This window comes from Eriocheir sinensis, chromosome 2 (genome assembly GCF_024679095.1).
Source record: "Eriocheir sinensis breed Jianghai 21 chromosome 2, ASM2467909v1, whole genome shotgun sequence".
NCBI lineage: Eukaryota > Metazoa > Arthropoda > Malacostraca > Decapoda > Varunidae > Eriocheir > Eriocheir sinensis.
The window spans coordinates 15251228-15277196 of NC_066510.1; the positions used below are offsets into that span (position 1 = coordinate 15251228).

Below are 25969 nucleotides of genomic sequence, written 5' to 3' on the forward strand. Positions count from 1 at the left end.
CGGAATACTTTGAAGTAATGGAGGCCGTGAACATTACTGACGTCAAACTCACAACAGGTTTCTGTTGGCTATCCACCCAACAGGTGTCCAATATTCACTAATAGATTTTGACATTAGATTCTATGTGGTCACATCCATCCTTTGAGGAGACCAGGATGGTCTATAGAGTGGCAGATATGTGGATAAGGAGTTCTACCACTTACTTATCCAGGTCACTGTGGTCAAGTGATAGACTGTGTGTGTGTGTGTGTGTGTGTGTGTGTTTACTTAGCTGTGATATACGGGAAAAGAGCTACGCTCGCACTGTCCCGTCTCCATATCCACTCTTATCCTATTTTTCCTTAAAATCATGAATATTTCTCGAACAAACGACCTCCTCCTCCAGTCTATTCCATAGTTCAGTGCTTCTGTTTGGGAAGCTAAACTTTTTCACATCTCTCCTTCACGTGGTCACCCTCAACTTCTTTCCATGTCCTCTCGTTTCTCTCTTATTCCACACACACAGGTACTCTCTGTCCAAATGCTCCACTCCGCTCGCGACCCTGTACACCGTTATCAGGTCTCCTCTTTCTCTTCTTCTCTCTAGGGTTGTGAGCCCTATGCTATTGAGTCTCCCCTCGTAAGTCCAATCTCTAAGACCCGGTACCATCTTAGTTGCCACTCTATGCACTCTTTCCAGCTTCCTTATGTTCTTTTTGTGAGAAGACCAGACCACTGCTACATACTCCAAGCCTGGCCTTATCATTGTAACTATTATTTTCTTCATCATCTCCTCATTCAAGTACACAAATGCCGTCCTTATGTTCCTCAGCAAATTCAGAGTTTATCCCGTTATCCTGTTGATGTTTGTCTGGTGACATGTTCTCTGAGACAGTCACTCCCAAATCTTTTTCCTCCACTCCTCTGCATATTATCTCACTTCCCATCTTATAATCATATTCACATCTTCTACCACTCCTACCAAACTCCATTTTTTTACATTTCCCAAGGTTGAACTCCATCTGTCATGTACCACTCCACTCCCATATTCTATCCAGGTCCCTCTGCAATGCCTCACAGTCCTTCACATTATTCACTCGTCTCAATAGCTTTGCATCATCTGCAAACAAACTCACATAGCTAGACACTCCGTCCACCATATCATTTATATAAACAGTAAGTGTGTGTGTGTGTGTGTTTTATATATATATATATATATATATATATATATATATATATATATATATATATATATATATATATATATATATATATATATATAGTATATATATTAGTGGCTGAGCAGTTAGCATGCCGGCGCCACGTTAAGGAGCTCCAGGAAGGACGCGGGTTCGAATCCTAGCCGCCCCACCGCTGGGATTTTTCAGCCACCGCCGAGTGGCCTAAGACTACTCACATGCTGCCCTGAAGACCACCTATCAACCCGGACTCTAGATTATCTCTCCAAAGAGAGGCTCAAAGATGAGCCCCGGGGGGGCAGAATGGACCAAAATAAGATGGCGCCATTATAAACACTCGCCTGCCCCAGAACGGGCTGGGCCGACCACCAGGCCCCACCAGGGAATAAAAGCCTAACGGCGCAATAGGCGGCAACGTAAAAAAAAATAAAAAATACAAAATAAATTATATATATATATATATATATATATATATATATATATATATATATATATATATATATATATATATATATATATATATATATATCAATTCTCAAATATGAATACTACTTTCAGGGTATTAAATAATTTTAAAAATATTAATCTCTTTTAGTCCTCTGAATTAGCCTTTCAAAGAACAACTGTGGGTCAAATATTCTTGACTCTGAAGGGCTGAGCTTTGTCTCAATGGCTCGCACTTGGCTCCAGTGTTCCCGTCGCCGCTCAATGTCCTTGCTGTCCACCCTGCCAAAGGACACAGTTTGATCTTTGAGTAGTGATTTATACAATTTCTATTTATATTATTTAAGGAGCATTTGCTAAATGTTAGCTGTTAGATGTCTTTCATTATGTTGTTTCAAAACTAGGATTGTGTAGTGTCTCACAGACATGAAGGACTCACTTGAAGGTGTGAGGGTCAATGTAAAAGTTCCATATTGTCCACAATACCAGCAACACCACGAATCCTACCCACATTGAGATGACATGTCTGGAAGAAGAGTTTGATTAACAGCACAATTAATGTGCAGACACTGACAAGTGTAGATAATTGGTGTGGGAAACATGGGCAGAGGCGAGTAGTTTATTCCAGACTAGTCATCTGCGAGGACTTTTTCAGAGGGATGAGACTTCCAGATGATCTGTCCAGGTACCCTGAATCAATGGAGGACCTCATAAGTGTAGGACAGCTAACCCAGATATTCCTCTTAAGACATCCTTGCAGACAAAACTGGTCATGAATAAACTACAGTGGCACCTCGTGATTCAAACTTAATTGATTCGTTTGGGCTGTTCGAATTGAGAATGTTCGAATTAGGAAGCAACTTATCCCATTGAAATTAATGTAGAAAAAAATAATCTGTTCCAGGCCCCAAAAGCCTCGTATTTTTTTAACATTTTTATGGGTTTATGTTGTGTCCTATGGCCAGATCACGCAAATATTGTCAACCAGATATATATTGTCAACTAAATATTGCCAACACATGTAAATGCATTTTGTGGGGGGAAATGGAGGAAAGGGAAGGAAAGGACACAGACGCAAGATCATGGCAAATATCCCACTGATTCACCAGCGCTATGCACAGATTTCCCAGAATAAATCTTGAAAGGCCGTCCTCCTGGAGATGGGCCTTGTGAGTGTGTGTGTGTGTGTGTGTGTGTGTGTGTGTGTGTGTGTGAGAGAGAGAGAGAGAGAGAGAGAGAGAGAGAGAGAGAGAGAGAGAGAGAGAGAGAGAGAGAGAGAGAGAGAGAGAGAGATATATATGGGTGGGATCGAGATACAAGGAGGGGAGATAAGCACTTTGGTCACATTCACCGATCTGGCTACTCTGGTGGCTTCGTCTGCAGCCGTTTGTTTGTGTTCAAATTGCGACGCACATTTGAACTGGAGGACAAAATTTGTTTGATAAATGTGTTCGAATTGAAAGGCGTTCAAATCACGAGTTACCACTGTACTTGCTTTTCTCGCCGTGCTTCCCTCACCACTTACCTACTAACACAATATATTTTAGAATGGCCAGTTGTTGTCTTGGTATGCCGAACATCATCATCAAAAACTATGGTTTTCTTGACAGGGAAGAGCTCAAACTTTAAGAAACAAAGTATACATTACAAGAGAAAAGATAAACCAGGGAAACTTCCCAAACTACACTTCATATTGAAAAAATAAAAGAAATAAAAATGTAAATAACAATGTCACTCTTCAAAGTTCATCAGGGGCCTAAAACAGACAGTAACCTAAAAGTTAAAAGATATGTAACATTGTTTAACACATTTTTGTTTCGGTGGTAGACGGTCACTGCTCTTCCCCTAAACCTATCAACAGAGGTGTTTCACTGGGCTCTGTCCTATCACCCACTCTCTTCCTGTTATTCATCAATGATCTACTTTCCATAACAAACTGTCCTATTCACTCATACGCTGACGACTCCTCTCTGCATTATTCAACTTCTTTCAATAGAAGGCCATCCCAACAGGAAGTACATGACTCCAGACTGGAGGCTGCAGAACGCTTAACCTCAGACCTTGCTATCACTTCCGATTGGGGTAGAAGGACCTTGTGTCCTTCAATGCCTCAAAAACTCAATTTCTCCACCTATCAACTCGACACAATCTTCCAAACATCTATCCCCTATTCTTCGACAACACCCAGCTGTCACCTTCTTCAACACTAAATATCCTCGGTCTATCCTTAACTCAAAATCTCAACTGGAAACTTCACATCTCCTCTCTCGCTAAATCAGCTTCCTCGAAGTTGGGCATTCTGTATCGTCTCCGCCATTTCTTCTCCCCTGCACAGTTGCTATCCATATACAGGGGCCTTGTCCACCCTCATATGGAGTGTGCATCTCACGTGTGGGGGAGCTCCACTCACACAGCTCTTCTGGACAGAGTGGAGTCTAAGGCTCTTCGTCTCATCAGCTCTCCTCCTCCTACTGATAGTCTTCTACCTCTTAAATTATGTTGCGATGTTGCCTCTCTTTCTATCTTCTATCGCTATTTTCATGCTGACTGCTCTTCTGAACTTGCTAACTGCATGCCTCCCCCCCTCCCGCGGCCCCACTGCACACGACTTTCTACTCATGCTCATCCCTATACTGTCCAAACCCCTTATGCAAGAGTTAACCAGCACCTTCACTCTTTCATCCCTCACACCGGTAAACTCTGGAACAATCTTCCTTCATCTGTATTTCCTCCTGCCTACGACTTGAATTCTTTCAAGAGGAGGGTATCAGGACACCTTTCCTCCTGAAATTGACCTCTCTTTCGGCTACCTCTTTTGATTCTATTTTTAGGAGCAGTAAGTAGTGGGCTTTTTTTTATTATTGTTTCCTATTTTGTGTGTGTGTGCCTTTGAGCTGTCTCCTTTGTTGTAAAAAAAAAAAATAATAAAAAAAAAAAAAAAAAAAAATCTTAATAAAATTCTTTCCCTCGAGACTATCAGTTGCTCTAGGCCCTAGGGCCTTCCTCTCTTTCTGTGCTTGCATGCATGGTTTTCCATATATACACCATTATGTCTTAGGTCATCCCAATCTGCTTATGTAATGTAACCATTGATAATTTTTTCACATCCAGCATGCCATAATATAACAACTACAATGCCCCCATGTGTTGCTACACAGTATTAAAATCGGCTGTATTTCTGAGCATTAGCTTACATAAAATGACAAAAAGTCATTGGTTTTAAAATCAGGGACTATTGTTAAGATAATGAAATGATAATCTTGAGCAGAAAAACTGTTTACAGCAGCTGACAGTTCCTCACCTTGGAAATGGAATGGTTACAGTGTCCCAGCCAAACTTGATCACAATGAGCAGTTCTGTGCACACAATTGACAGAAAGAGCCAAGACTGCCGACCAAACTTTGTGAAGTCACTGAAACATAAGAAACCTAGATGATGACAGTGATATGATAAAAACAATAGATATGATAAAAACAATAATTAAAAACTGTCTAAATAATACTTTATAATTAAGAAAATACTAGTGGTAGCATAAATGCAATGATTAAACTCAATATAGAGAAGGGCATTCAATAGATGAACATACAAGGGATAACAAACTAAGCCATTATAACACTCACGGGTCATCGAGAAACTGGAACACCTCCCTGAGGGCCACAGCTCCCCAGGGAAGGATGAAAATAAGACGTACCAGGTTAACCCAGTGACCCGGCTCCACCCACAACACAAACTTGAGGTAAAATGTGTTCAGCTCTGCAAGCAGGAACTGAAAAGCAGATAGTACATGCTTGTATACAAACTGATATGACCTACAGCTTAAGTCCAAATAATAAACTAGTGAACACAAAGTTTCAAAGGATATAAAAGTTTACAGCAAAACAGCAATGAAACTGAAGTTTGTATACCTTGCTTTGTCAAACAATGGAGTCAAAATATTGAAAACTTTAAAAATTGCATAATACAGTACCCTCTCGAGTTTCGCGCTATCCGAGTTTTGCGATCCTCGAGTTTAGCGCTTAGTCCTAAATTCTTACCATCACGACTTTCGTGCATTACTGCCACGAGTTTCGCACTCCTTTGACATGTATGGGTCACGTCTACCTACAGTCGGCGTCATGCGTGCCGCCTTAAAAGGCGGTGTCCAACCATTGGGGCTATGGACAACCGCGGTTGCCCGTATGCCCAACCGGGAGCGAGTTGTTGGTTGTCCTTATGAATGGAAAATGGTTGAGAGTACGAGCCTGGGTACGTGGGTACCGAACGGCTGCATGTAAACAAACAGACGATGGCAGTAGCTGAGGAGTGAGGTGCAGTGGAAGATGGCCCATCAAAAGATTCGTAAAATGGACTGGCAGAGCTGCTTTGCTTACTACTTGATTAACAAGATAAGAGAACACCCCATGCTGGGGAACCACAGTCCAAAAAACTTTTTTCTCGAGTCTATGAAAATTGTAGATCTCCCAGTGATGTTTTCCTCTTCTTCTTCTTCTTTTGACCTGTAATGCATGGCAGCAACGGTGAAAAGTAACAATGGAAAATAGCAAAAGGGCATAGAAAAGTAAAATCAGGGAAAGAAAAAGAACAGAGAAACACCTAAGTTCAGGGTGAAGTGTATAAGTGCGCACTGTTAAGTAACTAAGGGCCGCTTTCACAGTCACTGCTTGTTTTGATCGTTACCAATGGCGGTGATCGACGATATAGTTTCCCACGTGAAATTGGCCTATGGGGTAGTGGTGGCTGCAGAGAAAGCGACAGGTGTTGAGTGTGTGGTAAGGTGCGGGGCTAGGCTAACCCCGCAGCCGCCACGAGGTGCCGTTGTAAAGGCAATACCTTCGACACCATCACATCACATCACTACCCATCGGCCAGTTTCACGTGGAAACACTGTAGCGACGATCGCCGCCATTGGCAACGATCAATACAAACAAAATGACTGTGAAAGTGGCCCTAAGTGCATGTTGTGAAGTATAAAAGTGTGGAGGAGGAGGACCTATGAAGCGATACAAAGCATTACAGGTCAAAAGAAGAAGGTCCACTATACACTGGGCGGTGTTGCAAAAAATATCTTCCCGCTGAAATTAGTCATTTTGCTGTCCACCACACATGCGCGCTGTGGGAATACACAGCATTAAAAATGTTAATTTGCCTGGATTTGTGTTTTTTTGTCCGCTTGAGGTCTTTGTGCGCGGTGAGGGAAATATAGAAGCAGTAAGCAAGTTCAACCTCCCTGCGAGCTATTTTGCGACTGCGGCGGCAGTTTACGTTCAACAGGCATTGAAAAGTCAATCATGATGTTAGTGATTTGATGATATAGAGATAACACACAGAAAGCTACCAGAAGCTATAGGTTTGTCCAACTGTACCATGGGTGACCGCGAGCAACCACCCTTACATTAGCAGATGACACCACGTGGATCACAAGCGTGTATTCAGAACTGCCAGCCAATTGTAAGGCAGCCGCCTTCAGCTGTGGCTTCAGAACGACCTGTTCTCACTTCCCATTTTCTGCCTATTACTAAGGTACGTATTTTGAGATGACAAGAGAGTAAAGTTGAAAAAAATTGTGATAACAAGGGAGTCAAGTCGGAAAAAAAAAAAAAAAAAAAAAAAAAACGCAATTTTTTTTCCCACGGGCCGGAACCAATAAGCGCTTTCACATGTATTTCAATACCTCGAGTTTCGCAATCCTCGAGTTTCGCAATCCTCGAGTTTAGCGCTATACCTTCAGAATGAAGCAAGCGCGAAACTCAAAAGGGTACTGTATATGTAAGTATTATATAAAATCAAAGTTGAAGAAGCACACTGAGGGAAAAATTTTGGAAAGTCAATTGGTGTCACATAATGAGTGACTAAGGGGAAGTGAGCCTTACTATAGCAATAAGGCCTAGCACGGAGAACCACCGACCAAGAGAAGACAGAGGCTTCCAATCATAGTCCACCCACACGTAGGGACCAAACTGGCCTAGGATGCGCCTCAGCTTGCCTCTGCAGTGGAGAAAAACTTAGAGGGTCACATCCATTTGACTCTACATTGGAGGGAATACCAAATATCTGAAAGATTTCTTCCATCATTTGGATTTTAAGAATAGGAAGTAATACTAAGTAAAAACATACTATGACAAATCTTAAAAATCAAATACTAATACAGTCAGCTCTACACCAATGCACAGGTTTCACTACTACAGGTATGTCATACAAACTATCCAAATAAAAAACCTTCCATGGAAACCCACGTCACAATATGATTTTCTGACAGGCAGGTGGCCTCATTTTAGTTTACCAAGACACCCCGGCAAAACCCATGTGGAGCCTGGGAGCCACTGGGTCCTCCCCTCTACCACAACATGATGCCAGAATGTCACTTGGTACCAGTGATCAAGGTGAGGTCTGCTTGGTGTAAAGAGTGTGTACGTCCAGGTAAAGGAAAACGTACATCACCAGTGGCTTCAGCAATAACCTGTTGCCTACTCATTTTTGTTTGTGCCACCTCTCACATCTGAAAATATTTTCATGCTGATGGGTACCTGCACACCTGGTGATTTGGGAGGGAACCCCAGTGGTGATGAGGGTAGAAATTTGTACCAGGGACCTTCATATAAGGAAGGGAATGCTGAGGTGTGATTACAATGTGGTGCAGTAACCTCACCCACCAGCCTTCGGTATCTGCCCTACATCTACTCCATTATGTGCCTCACTTAAGCCTGCCAGGTAAGAGTTTCAAGATAAAGGTAAAATTGGGTTTCATCAACGTGAATTTCACCACCATGGTCTGCTGTTGGCACAATGCAACCGCATTTGTGGAGAACCGACTGTACAAGGCAAATATGCACCTTAAGATGGACCAATGACATTGCAATGAGAGAGGGATGAATGCACCTCATTTCTATTTTTTCTAAGGAATGAAAAATGAAGTTGAGAGCATGGAGATAAATTACCTGTATGAGGGAATGTTCCAGAGTCCTCGCCAGTGGTAAGTCTTCATGGAGAAATACTTTAGAGACTGAAGGCCACAGTAGATACCCAGGCCATTACACACTAGGGCATCCATTATCCACTAGAAAATATAAATATCCGAAGTCGGAAAATGTCAAAGTTGATGAAAACTTAAAATTATCTAGAAGCAGTGATGGTGGTCAGTCAAGGCAGAAATATGGTGACTGGCCCATTGAAATATCTAAAAAAAAATATTAATAAACCAACTCTTTTGCAATAATTACAATAGAAACTAAAAACAAACCTCATGTAGACAAAAACTTATCATGCACATTCAAAATATTGGGAAAGGTCATATATACTAGTCCTTATCATAAATATCTCTGGAGGAAAAGTAAAACTGAGTTAAAAGTAAAGGTATCAAGAAAAATTCTGTTCATAAAGTATCCACCAAATCAAAACGTAAAGATACACTTCATATTTATGTGTATGCTGAAAACTAATATGGAAAAATAACTAGGGTGCTTGTATAGAGCTAAAGTATGTATTTTATAAATTCTGGAAAGAGAGAAAGGCAAGTGATGCATTCAATGAAGCCAGGGAAGACTGTACAAAGTATACACTTAATGACACAAGGTTTTGAGTGAAGAGAAGAAACTGCTCCATGTAGTGCTACCTAGATTAGAAAATGAAGGTGGCAGAGTCATTTCTGAAGCCTTGGCTAACTCACCTATCACTTTGGTGTTCCCCAAACTCTGATGGGTCCTTGTGCAACACTTCAATGAGATACTAAAAGAGGCAGAGGACTAATGTATCCAGTCTCACACACACACACACACACACACACACACACACACACACACACACACACATGGACATGCATGCACACACACACATACACCCTTCCAAACCCACACCCACACACTTTTGGGGAACCAAGAAGTCACTGTGCACATAACACCAGTCTTACTAGTGTGTAAACATTAACAGCAGAATATTGTTCTTATAAAATGGAATACTACTAAGAATAAAAATAGAACCTTTTTTTTGTGATGGAAATTTTGCATGCACTGAAAGCTGATGAACAAAATACTTGTTTATCATACATAATTGATAAATTTACTGGTACTCAGACAAGTCATCTAAGATTTCAAAATATTTCAAGTACAGTAATTATAAGCCCTACTTTAAAATAGCAGGACAGCAGTGCAGTCAATTCTTCAGTCATGCAAGAAACCAAATGCAAGGTAAAGTAAAGCCCTAATTATGTTTATGCTTCACAGCTGTTGCTGTATACACTAATATTCAGCATTCACATGGTTATTGATATAATATATCCTGAATTTTAATGGCATTTCAATGAGCTAACATGTGAGGATCCAATGATAGATATTCCTTTTTTTTTCATGCAAGGAAATGGACTAAAGACTTCCCACTTCTCTAATATTAATTGAAAACTTAAATTACAGTGCTCCACAATGAAAAAAATAAAACATAGAATTATAAAAAGCTAGGTTACTTTCATTCACCAATGTGCTGTACGAAGGAAGAAAAAGGAGGATAGTAATTTCTTAGCAGAACATACTGGAGCTAACATGAAAGAAGGTCAACCTGAAGCAGTGCCACAGCACATGCATGCTAGCTTAAATAACTAGTGCTCAGGATGCTGATAAGCAACGACTGTGGCATCTTCTCACAAGGGCAAGGGTGTGGCCATTCCTTACTTACATGATCCCACCAGCACTCAGAAAAATTGGGTAGCTGGTGCTCCAACGTGTACTCGAGGAGCTCAAACATGACAGATATCACCCAACAGAGCCACCAGTCACGCAACAGCAGCGTCTTCATCCACCAGCCGAAGAAGTGGAGCGGCACAAAAAGGTCCGTCTTGTCCTGAAAAAGCATAGAAAAATCAAGGGGTTTCAGGTGTGCCAGGAGAGAGAGGGGCTGTGAACATGTGACAGTGATGAAGGGACAAAGAAAAGAAGAAAAATAAAGTTAATTAGGGTGAGATCATCTGCAAGTTTTAGAGCAATAGCGAGGTGAGAACCAACTTATCAGCACCTGTCATAGTAAAGGCCATCATGTCACCTAAAAGTCTTTATAGACAGAAGTCATCTCATCTGCATCTTACTGTCGTTGTCTTCTTGTTCTCACATTTATGTTTTAATGAATAATTGCCATTTTCTCACCTTAATATTATGGAAGGGGTCATCGGGTCTCTCATGATCATAGAGGCGACAGTTCCCCCCGTAGTCCTTCTCCTCCATGGGCTCGCCTAGCTTGGGGTCAATGTGCTTGAGCAGCTGTCGTGCCCCCGAGGCACTCTGAAGGACATCCAGTCAGCAAGCGTCATAATAATGTTTGAGAATGTCTGTATCAACTCAATCAACACTGCTTTTCCATTTGTTGCTAGATGAGAATGGAATTTCCTGGGCCTTAACATTAATATAAGTACTATTCTTAGTCATCTTTCAATCTTAAACTTCTCTCTTCTAACTTCCTGACTTCAACCTTACAAAAGCCACCGTAACGTTTTCCCTTGCTAGCATTTACCACTACATTCATGCTCTCAGCTCTACCTGTAAGCCTCAACCCTTCCCACATGCACAAGATTTTCTCTATAGTTCATCCCTATGTTGCCAAACTTACTAATACAAGAGAAAGCAAGCATCTTCCCTCTTTCACCATCCCTTTCACTGGTAAGCTCTGAAACAGCCTTCCTTCTACTATATTATTATTATTTTTTTTACAGTAGAGGAAACAGCTCAAAGGCAGAAAAAAAGGAAACAATAATGAAAAAAGATCCCACTATTCGCTGCTCCCACAAAAAGCGCTCAGAGGAGTGGCCAAAAGAGAGGTTAACTTCGGGAGAACTGTCCTGATACCCTCCTCTTGAAAAAGTTCAAGTCATAGGCAGGAGGAAATACAGATGAAGGAAGATTATTCCAGAGTTTACCTGCGTGAGGGATAAAAGTGTGAAGATGCTGGTTAACTCGTGCGTAAGGGATTTGGACAGTAAAGGGATGAGCTTGAGTAGAAAGTCGTGTTCGACAAGGCCGCGGAAGGGGGGGAGGCATGCAGTTAGCAAGTTCAGAAGAGCAGTCAATGTGAAAATATCGATAGAAGATAGAAAGAGAGGCAACATGGCAGCGGAATTTAAGAGGTAGAAGACTGTCAGTAAAAGGAGGAGAGCTGATGAGACAAAGAGCCTTAGACTCCACTCTGTCCAAGAGAGTTGTGTGAGTGGAGCCCCCCCACACGTGAGATGCATACTCCATACGAGGGTGGACAAGGCCCCTGTATATGGATAGCAGCTGTGCAGGGGAGAAAAACTGGCGGAGACGATACAGAACGCCCAACCTCGAGGAAGCTGATTTAGTGAGAGAAGAGATGTGAAGTTTCTAGTTAAGATTTTGAGTTAAGGATAGACCGAGGATGTTTAGTGTTGAAGAAAGTGACAGCTGAGTGTTGTTGAAGAATAGGGGATAGGTGTTTGGAAGATTGTGTCGAGTTGATAGGTGGAGAAATTGGGTTTTTGAGGCATTGAAGGACACAAGGTTCCTTTTACCCCAATCGGAAATAATAGCAAGGTCTGAGTTTAAGTGTTCTGCAGCCTCCAGTCTGGAGTCTTGTAATTCCTGTTGAGAGGGTCTTCTGTTGAAAGAAGTTGAATAATGCAGAGTGGAGTCATCAGCGTATGAGTGGATAGGACAGTTTGTTATGGAAAGAAGATCATTGATGAATAACAGGAAGAGAGTGGGTGATAGGACAGAGCCCAGTGGAACACCACTGTTGATAGGTTTAGGGGAAAAGCAGTGACCGTCTACCACAGCAGAAATAGAATGGCCGGAAAGGAAACTGGAGTTAAGGAACAGAGAAAGGATAGAAACGTAAGAGGGCAGTTTAAAAAGCAAAGAGTTGTGCCAGACTCTATCGAAAGCTTTTGATATGTCTGGCGCAACTGAGAAAGTTTCACCGAAACCACTAAGAGAGGATGACCAAGAGTCAGTTGAGAGAGTATGAAGATCTATTACTCTTTCAGCTTTGTCACTAAATTTGAGAGCTCATTTTGGCATCTTTTGTATTTTTGGGAGAGCAGCATGTTGTGGTATTATATATATTTATTTTTTTATAGTCAGCCTCCTACAACTAAACCAAAACAAAAAAAAGTTGTCAAGGGGTCCTGATCCTCACCCAGTTGCAGATCTGTAGTAACAATGTACGACCTTCCATCACAGGCATGTGTACCCTCTTAGTGTTTAGGGCACTCACCTGGTAAAGAACAAATATAAGACCAAGTTCGTAGACAATGGAGATGATAAAAGTGAGCCGCCAGATGGCTGGGTGGGGTCGCTTGAATGGGCCATCAGGAGTGACTGTTACTCCTAACAGGATGAAGGCAGACAGACTGGCTACTATACCCCTGAAAGTAAATATCACAATAGTTTTCCACCCAGACTGATTCACTAATAGGGCACTAATTTAACTTACTACCTCCTATATAATGGACCCACTGGTAAGTCAACAGTCTCTAGCACTAGTAGCAGTCATTCCATCTTTGACTGGCCCAGCTTATGCTCTCTAACTAGATCCCAACCTCCTACTACCTTACACTAATAAGAGACCCATCAAAACTGCTCTCTGTGTTCTTAATTTGGTCCTTGCTCACCTCTAGTCAGTACTCGAGGTCAACTTTAAAATCTATCTTTCTATGTCTCTGATACCCTGTTCCATCATGAGAACTTCCCTCAGCTTAGCATCTCCAACTTTCCCTGTTCTGGCACTCCCTCTTAGCACACTCACTTCCTTGTCTATCAACCCTTTCTCTCAAATTCTCATCCCTTATACTTGATCCCTTTCACTGGTGGTCTCCCCCCTGACACCCATCTCCCTCAATCCTTCCTTCGTGCACTCCCTTCATAAAGTCCTCCTCACTCGTTCTCAGCACATGTCCAAATTATCTCAGAGCACTGGAGCTGAGAGGAAGTGATGTTTTTTATACCCTTGTCCTCACATCCTTTAATAACTCTCTCCAGAGTGCCTATACCTGTCTGCCCTTCACTTCTCCCTACATTTTTTCCCTGATTACATAAGACTGTCCCTTAGTCAATCAATCATTAATCAATGGGGACATAACCCAGGGGATGCGCTGCCTCACCCACCCTATGACGCCCTCCGCAGGGGTTTCTACGTGGGTCTCCATGCAGGTGCCTTTCCTATACCAAGTACTTCCTACTCAAGAGATTTGTGGGTGCCCCATTTGGCCCCATCAGTCAAGGTTGTCTCTTAGAGAAACAACCCAGTGAGGAGGGCAGAGTTCTGGGTAGTGAGTCACATACCCACCTCAATTCAGTCTTAAATGAGGCACTACGTGGAAGAATGTGCCAAGTTGTGAGGAAAATACTGGCATCACTATAAACATATTGCCTTGGGCAGACCACCCGTGCCCCTCAAGACAGCCTAGCTGTGCAATTTGTACTGTTTACAGGGGAAAAATAATAGATAAAACATGTAATTATCTGGAAAAAAAATGTGCGCCCAAAATTTACCTCTTAGTATTGTCGATTATATCCTCATCAGGAGGACTTAACGCCTCGTAGAGTAGGAAGCAAATCATGAATACCAAAGTTGTCAGTGTGTGCGCCCGCCTGTTTTGGGTAGACAGGAATCATATATAGGGGAATGCAGGGCTGGTTCAGACATTTAAAAAAATCAATCATCATAAAAACCATACATGTACTGATGTAAAAATATAGCACTATCTCTCGTCTCATTTGTGTGCCTTAATGGAAACTGAGTCTAACGGTTTCAGAAAAGCTCCAAGAATAAAAATTTTCAAAATGTCTGAACCATCCCCTCCTGTGGTGATGGTTCAGACACAGGGTGGGAATGGTGGGGCCATGTACAGCTGTAATGATGAGTCTTTTAGAGTTGTACGGCAACCCAACTAAAAAACGTGTGCATATTAAAATAAACTTTTCATTACCTCTGATACCAATGACCCCTACAGAAGAGCTTGAGTAAGATTCACCATTGGTTTTCATTGATAAATTAAAATTTCCTGATAGGATTATACTCATGAAAGCCTGAGTTTAGCACACGCACACACACAAACACACACAGACAAAGTGTGGAAAAGACTGAAAAGAAATAAGAACCGAAGACACAAAGAAGACTTTAAGATAGCAAGAAATGATTATGTGAAAATAAGGAGAGAGGAAGAGAAAGGATACGAAAAGGATACTATTGGAAAGTGTAAGGAGGAACCTAAATTGTTTTATAGATTTATAAATGGAAAAATCAACCAAAGGAAAAAATAGAAAGACTGAAAGATGGAAATAAGATAATTGAAGATCCTAAAGACATGATTGAGCTACTAAACAAGAAGTTTCAACAAGTTTTTACAAAAGAATCAAAATTTAATGAACCACAAGATGACAAGATGAATGTTCAAACGGAGGAAGTAACAGTAACTAAAGAAGATATATATAAAATAATGGAGGAGCTGGAAGAGAGGAAAGCAATAGGACTGGATGGAGTTTCAGGTTTTATTTTGAAAGAATGCAAAAATCAGCTGGTCGGACCGGTATATGATATCATAAAGTGCTCAATATCAACTGGTAAAGTACCGAAGGAATGGTGAAGGGCTGAGGTGGTCCCTAAATATAAAAGCGGGAAAAAGGAAGAACCTCTGAACTATAGACCAGTATCATTGGCTATAGTTTGTAAAATATGTGAAAAAGTGATAAAGACAACAATGGACAAAATTTCTAGAACACAATATAATTACAGAAAAACAGTATGGCTTTAGACGAGGGCGTTCATGTGTAACAAACTTATTAAGCTTTTACTCGAGAGTGATGGACATAACACAGGAGGGATGGATGGGTAGACTGCATGTATTTGGACTTGAAGAAGGTTTTCAACAAAGTTCCACATACAAGACTATTATGGAAGCTGGAAAATAGAGAAAGATTGAAAGGGAAACTGAAAAACTGGATGGAAAGTTACTTAAAGGGAAGAGAAATGAGAACAGTGGTAAAGGACATGAAATCGGAATAGAGAAATGTAGAAAGTGGGGTGCCTCAAGGATCGGTACTGGCACCAATACTTTTCCTAGTACTATATATAAATGATATGCTGGAGAAAGTAAATAGTTACATGAGTTTGTTTGCAGATGATGCAAAATTGCTGAGACACAAGAAATAGTAAAGACTGTGAAATTCTGCAAGAGGATTGGAGTAAGAAATGGGAGATGGAGTTTAATGTGAAGAAATGTCATGTAATGGAAATTGGAGAAAGAAGAAAAGTGAGGCAGAAATTTACAAATTGTGGAATAAAATGAAAGATGTAGATAATGAGGAGTTACTACTAAGAGTAGTAAGAAACACCAGCAACACACGAGGACACTAAAAAATAGAGAAAAGGAAAATGCTTGAAAGACATAAAAAGTTTTGCTTCCCGCAAAGAAACATAGAGGTTTGGAATACAAAGTGAGGAAGTAGTATCGGCAAAGAGTGTGCACAACTTTAAGGAAAACTTTACAAGTACAGATACGGAGACGGGATCACACGAGCGTAAGCCCAAGCCCTGTAAAGTTACAACTACGTAAATAGGCTACACACACACACACACACACACACACACACAGGAGGAGTAAAAGGTTGTGAGGGTTGAGGAGGTTATGGTGGTTGAGAGGAAGGTTGTGGGGGTAAAGGAGGGGGTTATGGAAGTAGAAGTAGAAGTATGGGGGTAAAGGAGGGGGTTATGGAAGTAGAAGTAGAAGTATGGGGGTAAAGGAGGGGGTTATGGAAGTAGAAGTAGTAGTATGGAGGTTAAGGAGGTTATATAGGTTGAAAAGGTTTTGAATGTCAAGGAGGAAGTTGATGGGCTTGAGGGCAAGGTTGTGAAGGTAAAGGAGAAGGTTCTGGGTCAAGGAGGTTGTGGAGGTCGAAGAGAAGATTGTGTCGGAGGTGTGTGTGTGTGTGGGGGGGGGGGGGCGTTGCTTCACCCACCCTACGCCTACGCCTTCCCTGGGAGTTCCTCCAAGCATGTCTCCACGCATTACGACTTTCCCAAACTAAGTAACTCGGCAGAATCCATCAACTTGTTCTAGCTACGAGATTTGTGGGCACCCCCTTGTCCTCCTCCACCCAGGATTGTCTCTTACAGAAACAACCCGGTGAGTGAGGTGGCGTGTAAGGGTAGCGTGCCACGTGCTCGTAAAGCCGGAATACTGGGAATAGGCGTTCCCGGAGTATGCAGGTAATAGGCCTCGAATCAGTCTCATGAAGCAATCGTCGATTCGACTGTCATGCTAGCGATCGACACCCTATGTAAGTAAAACCAAACTTATAAATCAATCAAACAGGAGCTTTGCGTGATTTTTCCACGTGCAACGAATATAGCAGAGGACTGCGGCTAAACTTCTAACAATGTTTATTCCTCCCCTCCTCCCTCAACACTTGCGTGCGTATTAAACCACTCGACGGCTTCCCTCCGCCGAACAACACTTCCCTTTCCTCCTTTCTTTACTCCTACTTCTTGTACACAACTTATCCTTTCTTCCTCTTGTTTTATTGTCATATCTGTTGACGACTGGAAACGGCCATGATCTGAAGATATTGAGCGGGAATTGTTTTATTGATGTGTGTGTGCGAATCTGGGTCTTTCATGCTTACTGTATATACTTCCAAGTACTTCAGTCATTCTCTCTCTCTCTCCGCGCACGTGAGCCCGGCGTGCGTAGAGTTCCCTTTCAGCATTACGGAAGGGTAGGCGCTGAGCCCAAGAGATAAGGCGATGTTTTGATAAGATGGACATTGGCATTGGACGGCAAAAGACGGGTTGATAAGTAAGAAAATAATTCGTTTGTCCGCCGCTTGGTAATAAGTGTCTTACAGTACTTTACATTGACTACAATACGATACGTTTGCCCTTCTAAATTAAGTGAAGTTGATATTTTCAATAATCTTCACCCCTTTTCCTGAAGCATTTTATACGACTAAGCCTGAAGTTATACGCTAGCACATACTTCGTATATTGACACACTCTCTCTCTCTCTCTCTCTCTCTCTCTCTCTCTCTCTCTCTCTCTCTCTCTCTCAGTAAGGGGAAGCCATGTAAAATGAAGTTTCACTTTCAATAGCCCCGCCCCCACAACAGTACAGTGTGTGTGTGTGTGTGTGTGTGTGTGTGTGTGTATTTCACCACGGCCTGATCACGAGTTGGTCTCGCAATCGCAAGCAAGGCTCATTAGTCGATCTCTGTGTACAGCCAGGACCTCACACACCACACGCACCATCCCCCTTGCTTATGGGGAGACAGTAACCACTCTTTAGTCAGCGGAAAAAAAAACCCGGCATGAGTGGGGCTCGAACCGCCGCCTGTCCAGGCCGTGAAGCCTGGCAGCGCAGCGCTTTAACGATTGAGCTATTAGAGATGTGTGTGTGTGTGTGTGTGTGTGTGTGTGTGTGTGTGTGTGTGTGTGTGAAATTCACCACCACAGCCTGACCAAGTGCTGAACTCGTACCCTCGCGGAAAGGTTTAGAGCGACCCAATGCCTCTATATTCTAGTCTAGAATATCAATTCTAAAGGCCTTGAGCCGACCTATGAATGCTGCTGGGGTGTCATACACCGCCCCCCCCCACCCCCTCCCTCCCTCTTGCTCATGGGGAGACAGTATCGCTCCTTGTCAGCGGAAAAATCTTTCAGCTAGAGCGAGGCTTGAATCTCAGCATGTGGTAAGGTTGAGCGTGTAATTCACCACGGCCTGATCACGTATTAGACTCGTAATCGCCAGCAGGTAGTCAGGTGCCCTCCCGACATGAGCAAGTGCTCTTTATCGTCGATCTATGGGTACTGCCCGGATTTCATACACCACACAACCCATCCCCCTTGCTCAAGGGGGACAGTAACCATTCCTAGTCAACGGAAAGAATCCGGCCTGAGCGGGCTCGAACCGCCGCCCTGTCAGACCGTGAAGCCTGGCAGCGCAGCGCTCTATCCAGTTGCGCGTGTGTATTTACCTCTTTCTTTTTATAGTTGTATTTACCTACTATCCATATCAGACCCCATGACATACCGTTTTTCGCAAATATCTTTCAAACGAAGACTTGGATCAGCATGGTGTGGCACGGATTGTTTCACACACTCCTCTAATTTTTGACGCTATTGTGGACTGCCAGATGGGGTTAATTATGGCGTTTACTCTTGACTGTGATGGCAAAACCTGCGTGAGCCACTTACACATTCGAACAGGTGAGGCGTGACGTATTTGTGACGTGTATCCACCAACTACCTCCACCCCTGGCTTCCCCTACTCCCACCCCCCCTTTCTCTCTCTCTCTCTCTCTCTCTCTCTCTCTCTCTCTCTCTCTCTCTCTCTCTCTCTCTCTCAGTGTACATGAGATGTGAAGTTATGCACACATATGACTTGTCTATAATGGCGGATATCTGGAAAGTATATGCTAAGTATGGTTGGGTGTTTTATGCACACGACTGTTTTATCTGTAACTACGAAATATAACTTTGATTCATTATTTACCTATTCACACTTATCCTTAATTTGTTCTCGATATTCTCTTGGTCAAATATATGGAAGAGTCGTAGTGCAATGACTCCTTTGCACCCACGCGGACATCGTAGTATGTTGGCCATGGCTGACAGCGATGAAAAACTTCTTCCTCCACAAGACGTGGGTATCAGGCGTCTATCGGCAGCGTGCCTGATACTTACCATGTTACGTACCTTCTTCACTTACCAAATACGGTGTAACGGTGAAACAAGCAATAACATCAATTACAATTGCTTGCGTAAACTATCCAACCTTAATCCGCATATAATTTCTACTTATCTGCCATTAATTCAAGTCACACGTGTGCATGGGTTCATATATCGTGTACAGCGCAAGTGGAAAAAGAGAGAGAGAGAGAGAGAGAGAGAGAGAGAGAGAGAGAGAGAGAGAGAGAGAGAGAGAAGGGGGGTATGGGGGAGAAATAGGAGGGTAGGAGGGAGGGAAAGGGAGGGGTGGGAGTAGGGGAAGCCATGGGTGGAGGTAGTTGGTGGATACACGTCACAAATACGTCACGCCTCACCTGTCCGAATGTGTAAGTGGCTCACGCAGGTTTTGCCATCACAGTCAAGAGTAAACGCCATAATTAACCGCATCTGGCAGTGCACAATAGCGTCAAAAATTAGCGGAGTGTGTGAAACAATCCGTGCCACACCATGCTGATCCGAGTCTTCGTTTGAAAGATATTTGCGAAAAACGGTGTCATGGGGTCTGATATGGATAGTAGTTGTAATTTTACAGGGCCTGGTTTTACACTAGTGTGGTCCCGTCTCCACATCTGTACTTGTCCAGTTTTTCCTTAATTAAAGTTGTGCACGCTCTTCGCCGATACTACAGCCTCACTTTTAGTCTGTTCCAAACCTCTATGTTCCTTTGAGGGAAGCTATATTTTTTTATGTCTCTCAAGCATCTTCCTTTTCTCAGTTTTTTACTGTGTCCTCGTGTGTTGCTGGTGTTTCTTACTTTTCTTAGTAGCAACTCCTCGATCGTTATCTACTTCTTCCATTTGATTCCACAATTTGTAAATTAGTATTAGGTCTCCCCTTTCTCTTCTTTGTTTCAATGTTGGCAGGTTCATTTCCTTTAACCTTTCTTCATATGACAATCCCTCCAGTTCTGGAGTCATCTTCATTGCCATCCATTGTATTCTTTCTAGTTTTTTTCACGTGTTTCTTCTTAGGTTATGGGGAGACCACACTGTTTCCGCATATTCCAACTTAGGTCTAATCATACTGGTAATCATCTTTTTCATCATATCTTTATCCATGTAGTGGAATGCTATTCCTATATTTCTTACCATTATAAAAGTATCTCCGAATATCCTATTTACATGACTCTCTGGCTGTCGATTATCTTGTATTATCACTCCCAGATCTCTCTCTTCTTGAACTTTTAATATTTCTCCATCTCCCATTCTATATGTCCATTGTGGTCTCTCTTCACTCTTTCCTATTTCCATTACATGACATTTCTTCACATTAAACTCCATCTCCCATTTCTTACTCCAATCGCAAATCTTATTTAGGTCCTCTTGCAAAATTTCTCTGTCTTTACCATTTCTTATGTTTCAGCAATTTCGCATCATCTGCAAGCAAACTCATGTAACTATTTACTTTCTCCGGCATATCATTTATATATACTAGGAAAAGTATTGGTGCCAGTACCGATCCTTGAGGCACCCCACTATCTACATATCTCCATTCCAATTTCATGTCCTATACCACTCTATTCATTTCTCTTCCCTTTAAATAACTTTCCATCCAGTTTTTCCTTTTCCCTTTCAATCCTCCTCTATTTTCCAGCAACCATAATAGTCTTGTATGTGGAACTTTGTCGAAAGCCTTCTTCAAGTCCAAATACACACAGTCTACCCATCCATCCCTCTCCTGTGTTATGCCCGTCACTCTCGAGTAAAAGCTTAATAAGTTTGTTACACATGAACACCCTCGTCTTAAGCCATACTGTGTGTGTGTGTGTGTGTGTGTGTGTGTGTGTATTTGTTAAATCAACAGCATACATATACGACAAAAATTTTTGATGCTTTCAGTTTTCCACATGCTTTGAAAATTAGGTGTATCATGAAAACAATAGATCATTATTGAAGGACTATTGTCACTACTGGTGCTCCACTTCAAATGTAAAATATAATGAAAAACTAAATTGATACTGGTGTGAGCGTGCTAATCACAAACATTAGATAAAAAAGCAGTTTCACACAAAACAGACTGGATGGAATGTTGCAACTATGACTTGTTTGTTTAGCTCCATCTGTTCTGATGCTAGTCTCTAAAATTTAAAAGGGGATACAGAGGAACTTACTCCTATAATATAAACAGTTAAGATTTAGAAAACAAGCTTGATGACTAAACTAAATGGTACATGAGGACAGAAAGCACTTGAAACTTTCCTTTAATCTTCAACACTGAGAAAGTATGCATAACTGACAGATGAGAGACTGGACAAAAGACCCCCCAAAAAAGATTGCAAAGTCTACTCACCAAAAATAGGTCATTGTGCCATCATCAAAAAAGTCCTTCTCAGTTGTCTTTTCACTCTTCCAGTCATGCACCGGACCATTCCTAAGGAGTGATGGGTCAGGGGTTGGAAGGCCATTGGGTGTGGCATATGGTCCTGTGTAGTTGTTCGCTGATGGCTCATCCCTTCCATCTTCCTCCCTTCCCTGCTCCTTCTCCCCTCCTGCTCCTCCTCGTCCTGCGTTCTCCATCTCCTCGCTCTCTATCATCCTCTTCCTTGAGAGGGAGAAAAAGGGAATAGTAATGAATATAGATACACAAATTTCACACCTTATTTACATACACACATGAAGTACCAAAGAAACATAAGAGCAGTAAAAGTAGTCCCTGAAGGGTTGTCACCACCTGTCATCCTCATCTATGGGTTAATCAATCACCTCTAATAATTTAATACCCCATCATGACTTATATTCCACTTGACTGATGTATCCCCCCAACTCATCTTTGTACCTCCCTCTATTCAACACTTTTATAGGAAGTACCTTTATATTTTGTGTACATCCCAAATTGAGAAGCTACAGATATACCGGTATCTAAAACTGTTGCATGATCTTTTTTTATTTATTTATGTTAAAAAAAGGTGGCCAATTCTACCAAATTCAACCAAACTAAATCTCAGCTAACCTGACCTAACCTACCCCAACCTGATCTGACCTAACCTAGCCTGACCTAACCTACCCTACCTATCCTAATGCACTTAACACAGCCTACCTACGGGCTTCGCTGCTGCGACCACGCGTTTCCACACACATTTCATGGCTATTTTCACAGTTATTCTGACCTCTACATTCTTTCCTATTGATTTCTGTACAGTTTGAAGGTTAGTAAAATACATATAGGATGACATAAGAGAGAAGAACAGTTGATCAAGTACAAAACAAGATATCAGCATGTTAGTAAAATCAGTCATAACCTAGATCCCTGTGTCCTGACGAATATTCACAACAAACAAATTCTAGGAGGTGCAAGAAGAGCTGTAGGAAGACTTCACTACTTCTACCACACCACAAACATGCCACAAGAAGAAGAGTCCCATAGTGAGGAACCTTTAGTGTATCCTGCAGTAGAAACCATCAGTATATGTGTGTGGAGGAGGAGGAGGAGGAGGGGCAGATAGTGTTGTAGGAAGACTTCAATGCCATCTTCTGCCACATCACAAACACGCTATGAGAAGAAGTCCCATAGAGAGAAACTTTTAAAGAAATATATACCTGTTTTGAGATACTGATTTTAGTATTTTGATTAAGATAAATGCAGAAAGGAAGGAGAAGGAGTAAAAATTAACACGGAAGATACAAAAAGATGAGACTGCCACGAGAAGAAGTCCCATAGAGAGAAACTTTTAAAGAAATATATACCTGTTTTGAGATACTGACTTGAGTATTTTGATTAAGATAAATGCAGAAAGGAAGGAGCAATAGTAAAAATTAACACGGAAGATACAAAAAGATGAGACTGCCACGAGAAGTCCCAAAGAGAGAAACCTTTAAAGAAATATATACCTGTTTTGAGATACTGATTTGAATAGGTATTTTGATTAAGATAAATGCAGAAAGGAAGGAGCAGGAGTAAAAATTAACACGGAAGATACAAAAAGATGAGACTGCCACGAGAAGAAGTCCCAAAGAGAGAAACTTTTAAAGAAATATATACCTGTTTTGAGATGCTGACTTGAGTATTTTGATGAAGATAAATGCAGAAAGGAAGGAGCAGGAGTAAAAATTAACACGGAAGATACAAAAAGATGAGACTGCCACGAGAAGTCCCAAAGAGAGAAACCTTTAAAGAAATATATACGTGTTTTGAGAGACTGACCTGAATAGGTATTTTGATTACGATAAATGCAGAAAGGAAGGAGCAGGAGTAAAAATTAACACGGAAGATACAAAAAGATGAGACTGCCACGAGAAGAAGACCCATAGAGAGAAACTTTTAAAGAAATATATACCTGTTTTGAGATACTGACTTGAATAGGTATTTTGATTAAGATAAATGCAGAAAGGAAGGAGCAGGAGTAAAAATTAACACGGAAGATACAAAAAGATGAGACTGCCACGAGAAGTCCCAAAGAGAGAAACCTTTAAAGAAATATATACCTGTTTTGAGATACTGACTTGAATAGGTATTTTGATTAAGATAAATGCAGAAAGGAAGGAGCAGGAGTAAAAATTAACACGGAAGATACAAAAAGATGAGACTGCCACGAGAAGTCCCATAGAGAGAAACTTTTAAAGAAATATATACCTGTTTTGAGATACTGACTTGAATAGGTATTTTGATTAAGATAAATGCAGAAAGGAAGGAGCAGGAGTAAAAAATAACACGGAAGATACAAAAAGATGAGACTGCCACGAGAAGTCCCAAAGAGAGAAACTTTTAAAGAAATATATACCTGTTTTGAGATGCTGACTTGAGTATTTTGATTAAGATAAATGCAGAAAGGGAGGAGCAGGAGTAAAAATTAACACGGAAGATACAAAAAGATGAGACTGCCACGAGAAGTCCCATAGAGAGAAACTTTTAAAGAAATATATACCTGTTTTAAGATACTGATTTGAATAGGTATTTTGATTAAGATAAATGCAGAAAGGAAGGAGAAGGAGTAAAAATTAACACAGAAGATACAAAAAGATGAGACTGCCACGAGAAGAAGACCCATAGAGAGAAACTTTTAAAGAAATATATACCTGTTTTGAGATACTGATTTGAATAGGTATTTTGATTAAGATAAATGCAGAAAGGAAGGAGCAGTAGTAAAAATTAACACGAAAGATACAAAAAGATGAGACTGCCACGAGAAGTCCCAAAGAGAGAAACCTTTAAAGAAATATATACCTGTTTTGAGATGCTGACTTGAGTATTTTGATGAAGATAAATGCAGAAAGGAAGGAGCAGGAGTAAAAATTAACACGGAAGATACAAAAAGATGAGACTGCCACGAGAAGTCCCATAGAGATAAACTTTTAAAGAAATATATACCTGTTTTGAGATACTGACTTGAATAGGTATTTTGATTAAGATAAATGCAGAAAGGAAGGAGCAGGAGTAAAAAATAACACGGAAGATACAAAAAGATGAGACTGCCACGAGAAGTCCCATAGAGAGAAACTTTTAAAGAAATATATACCTGTTTTGAGATACTGACTTGAATATTTTGATTAAGATAAATGCAGAAAGGAAGGAGCATTAGTAAAAATTAACACAGAAGATACAAAAAGATGAGACTGCCACGAGAAGTCCCATAGAGAGAAACTTTTAAAAAATATATACCTGTTTTGAGATGCTGACTTGAATATTTTGATTAAGATAAATACAGAAAGGAAGGAGCAGTAGTAAAAATTAACACAGAAGATACAAAAAGATGAGACTGCCACGAGAAGTCCCAAAGAGAGAAACCTTTAAAGAAATATATACCTGTTTTGAGATGCTGACTTGAGTATTTTGATGAAGATAAATGCAGAAAGGAAGGAGCAGGAGTAAAAAATAACACGGAAGACACAAAAAGATGAGACTGCCGGGTGGTACTGAGGGCGAGATGGTGATTTAAGAAGCATGAGAGTATCCTGCATTGCAAACCATCAAAAAATGTGTGTAAATCTATATATAAGGCTAAAGGCGAGAATGGGCGGCGAACACAGGATGGGCGAGGCGGTGTTTTGACTGTACGGTCGAAGGACACACCACAGACTACAGGAGGGAGATCTAGCTTATAATGCCAAAAATTTGTGACCTCTGCCTGGCTTCTGGGAGTGCGGGGAGTGGAGAGACACACCTGTACTCCACATTTGCTATTAGCTACCGGAGAGACACCGACGAGCCTCCCGTCACCGTGGCACCCAAATACCGCACTGGCACCCCCTCTGGCTGACGGGTCCTGGCACTGCTTCTTCTTCTTCTTCTTTTGGGCTGTTCCGCTTCTTATGTCCTCCTTGGTACTTCTTCACACTTCTATACTTCACTACGCACTCTTAGTTACTTCACGGCGTAGCTACACTTATATACTTCACCCTGCACTGAGGTCTGTTTGTAGCCTACACTTTTTGCTTCCTTTTTTTTTTAACTTTTTACTTTAGACTTTTCTTTTTGCCTTTCTCTTTTCCGCCCTTTTGTTTGTTTCCAGTATTACACTTTTGTTTTTACTTCTCTTTTATTAGCTGAGTTCTTTTGACCAACATGCAGTGGTGCCAGCTGCCGGGACTTTTATTATATGTAATTTTCCCAGTAATTATTTTCAGATTCAAGAAAATTTTCTTTTATGTTCATAGAAAACGGCAGAAAAAACAATATGAGGTTTTCAGCTTTCG

The 25969-nt window shown here is 41.3% G+C and overlaps 1 protein-coding gene across 3 annotated transcripts; it reads right to left on the reverse strand.

The window, feature by feature from the left end:
• Positions 1–1748: 1748 nt before the first annotated feature.
• Positions 1749–25690, reverse strand: LOC126999902 (phosphatidylserine synthase 2-like). 3 transcript variants are annotated; one of them, XM_050863041.1, is made up of 12 exons: positions 25438–25690; positions 21630–21881; positions 14108–14206; positions 12753–12981; positions 10748–10882; positions 10284–10448; positions 8558–8676; positions 7493–7607; positions 5243–5388; positions 4924–5034; positions 2062–2148; positions 1749–1904 (listed from the first exon to the last, which is right to left on the reverse strand). In XM_050863041.1, the coding sequence occupies exons 2-12, from the start codon at positions 21872–21874 to the stop codon at positions 1760–1762; spliced, it is 1596 nt and encodes a 531-aa protein (XP_050718998.1). In that variant the 5' UTR covers positions 21875–21881; positions 25438–25690; the 3' UTR covers positions 1749–1759. The 3 variants fall into 3 exon arrangements, with proteins under 3 accessions (XP_050718998.1, XP_050719008.1, XP_050719017.1); XM_050863051.1 differs by having other exon boundaries at positions 12831–12981; positions 25438–25676; XM_050863060.1 differs by lacking the exons at positions 21630–21881; positions 25438–25690 and having other exon boundaries at positions 12753–12830; positions 14108–14190.
• Between the last annotated feature and the right edge of the window lie 279 nt (positions 25691–25969).

Bases quoted from the DNA above. Each gene is read 5' to 3' on its own strand.
- LOC126999902 (XM_050863041.1), bottom strand. From the start codon at position 21,874: ATGATAGAGAGCGAGGAGATGGAGAACGCAGGACGAGGAGGAGCAGGA. The intron at 5,389-7,492 runs GTAAGGCTCACT...TCTGCTTTTCAG, and splicing joins TGCTAGGCCTTATTGCTATA to TTCCTGCTTGCAGAGCTGAA. The intron at 2,149-4,923 runs GTGAGGAACTGT...CTCTTCTTCCAG, and splicing joins GTAACCATTCCATTTCCAAG to ACATGTCATCTCAATGTGGG.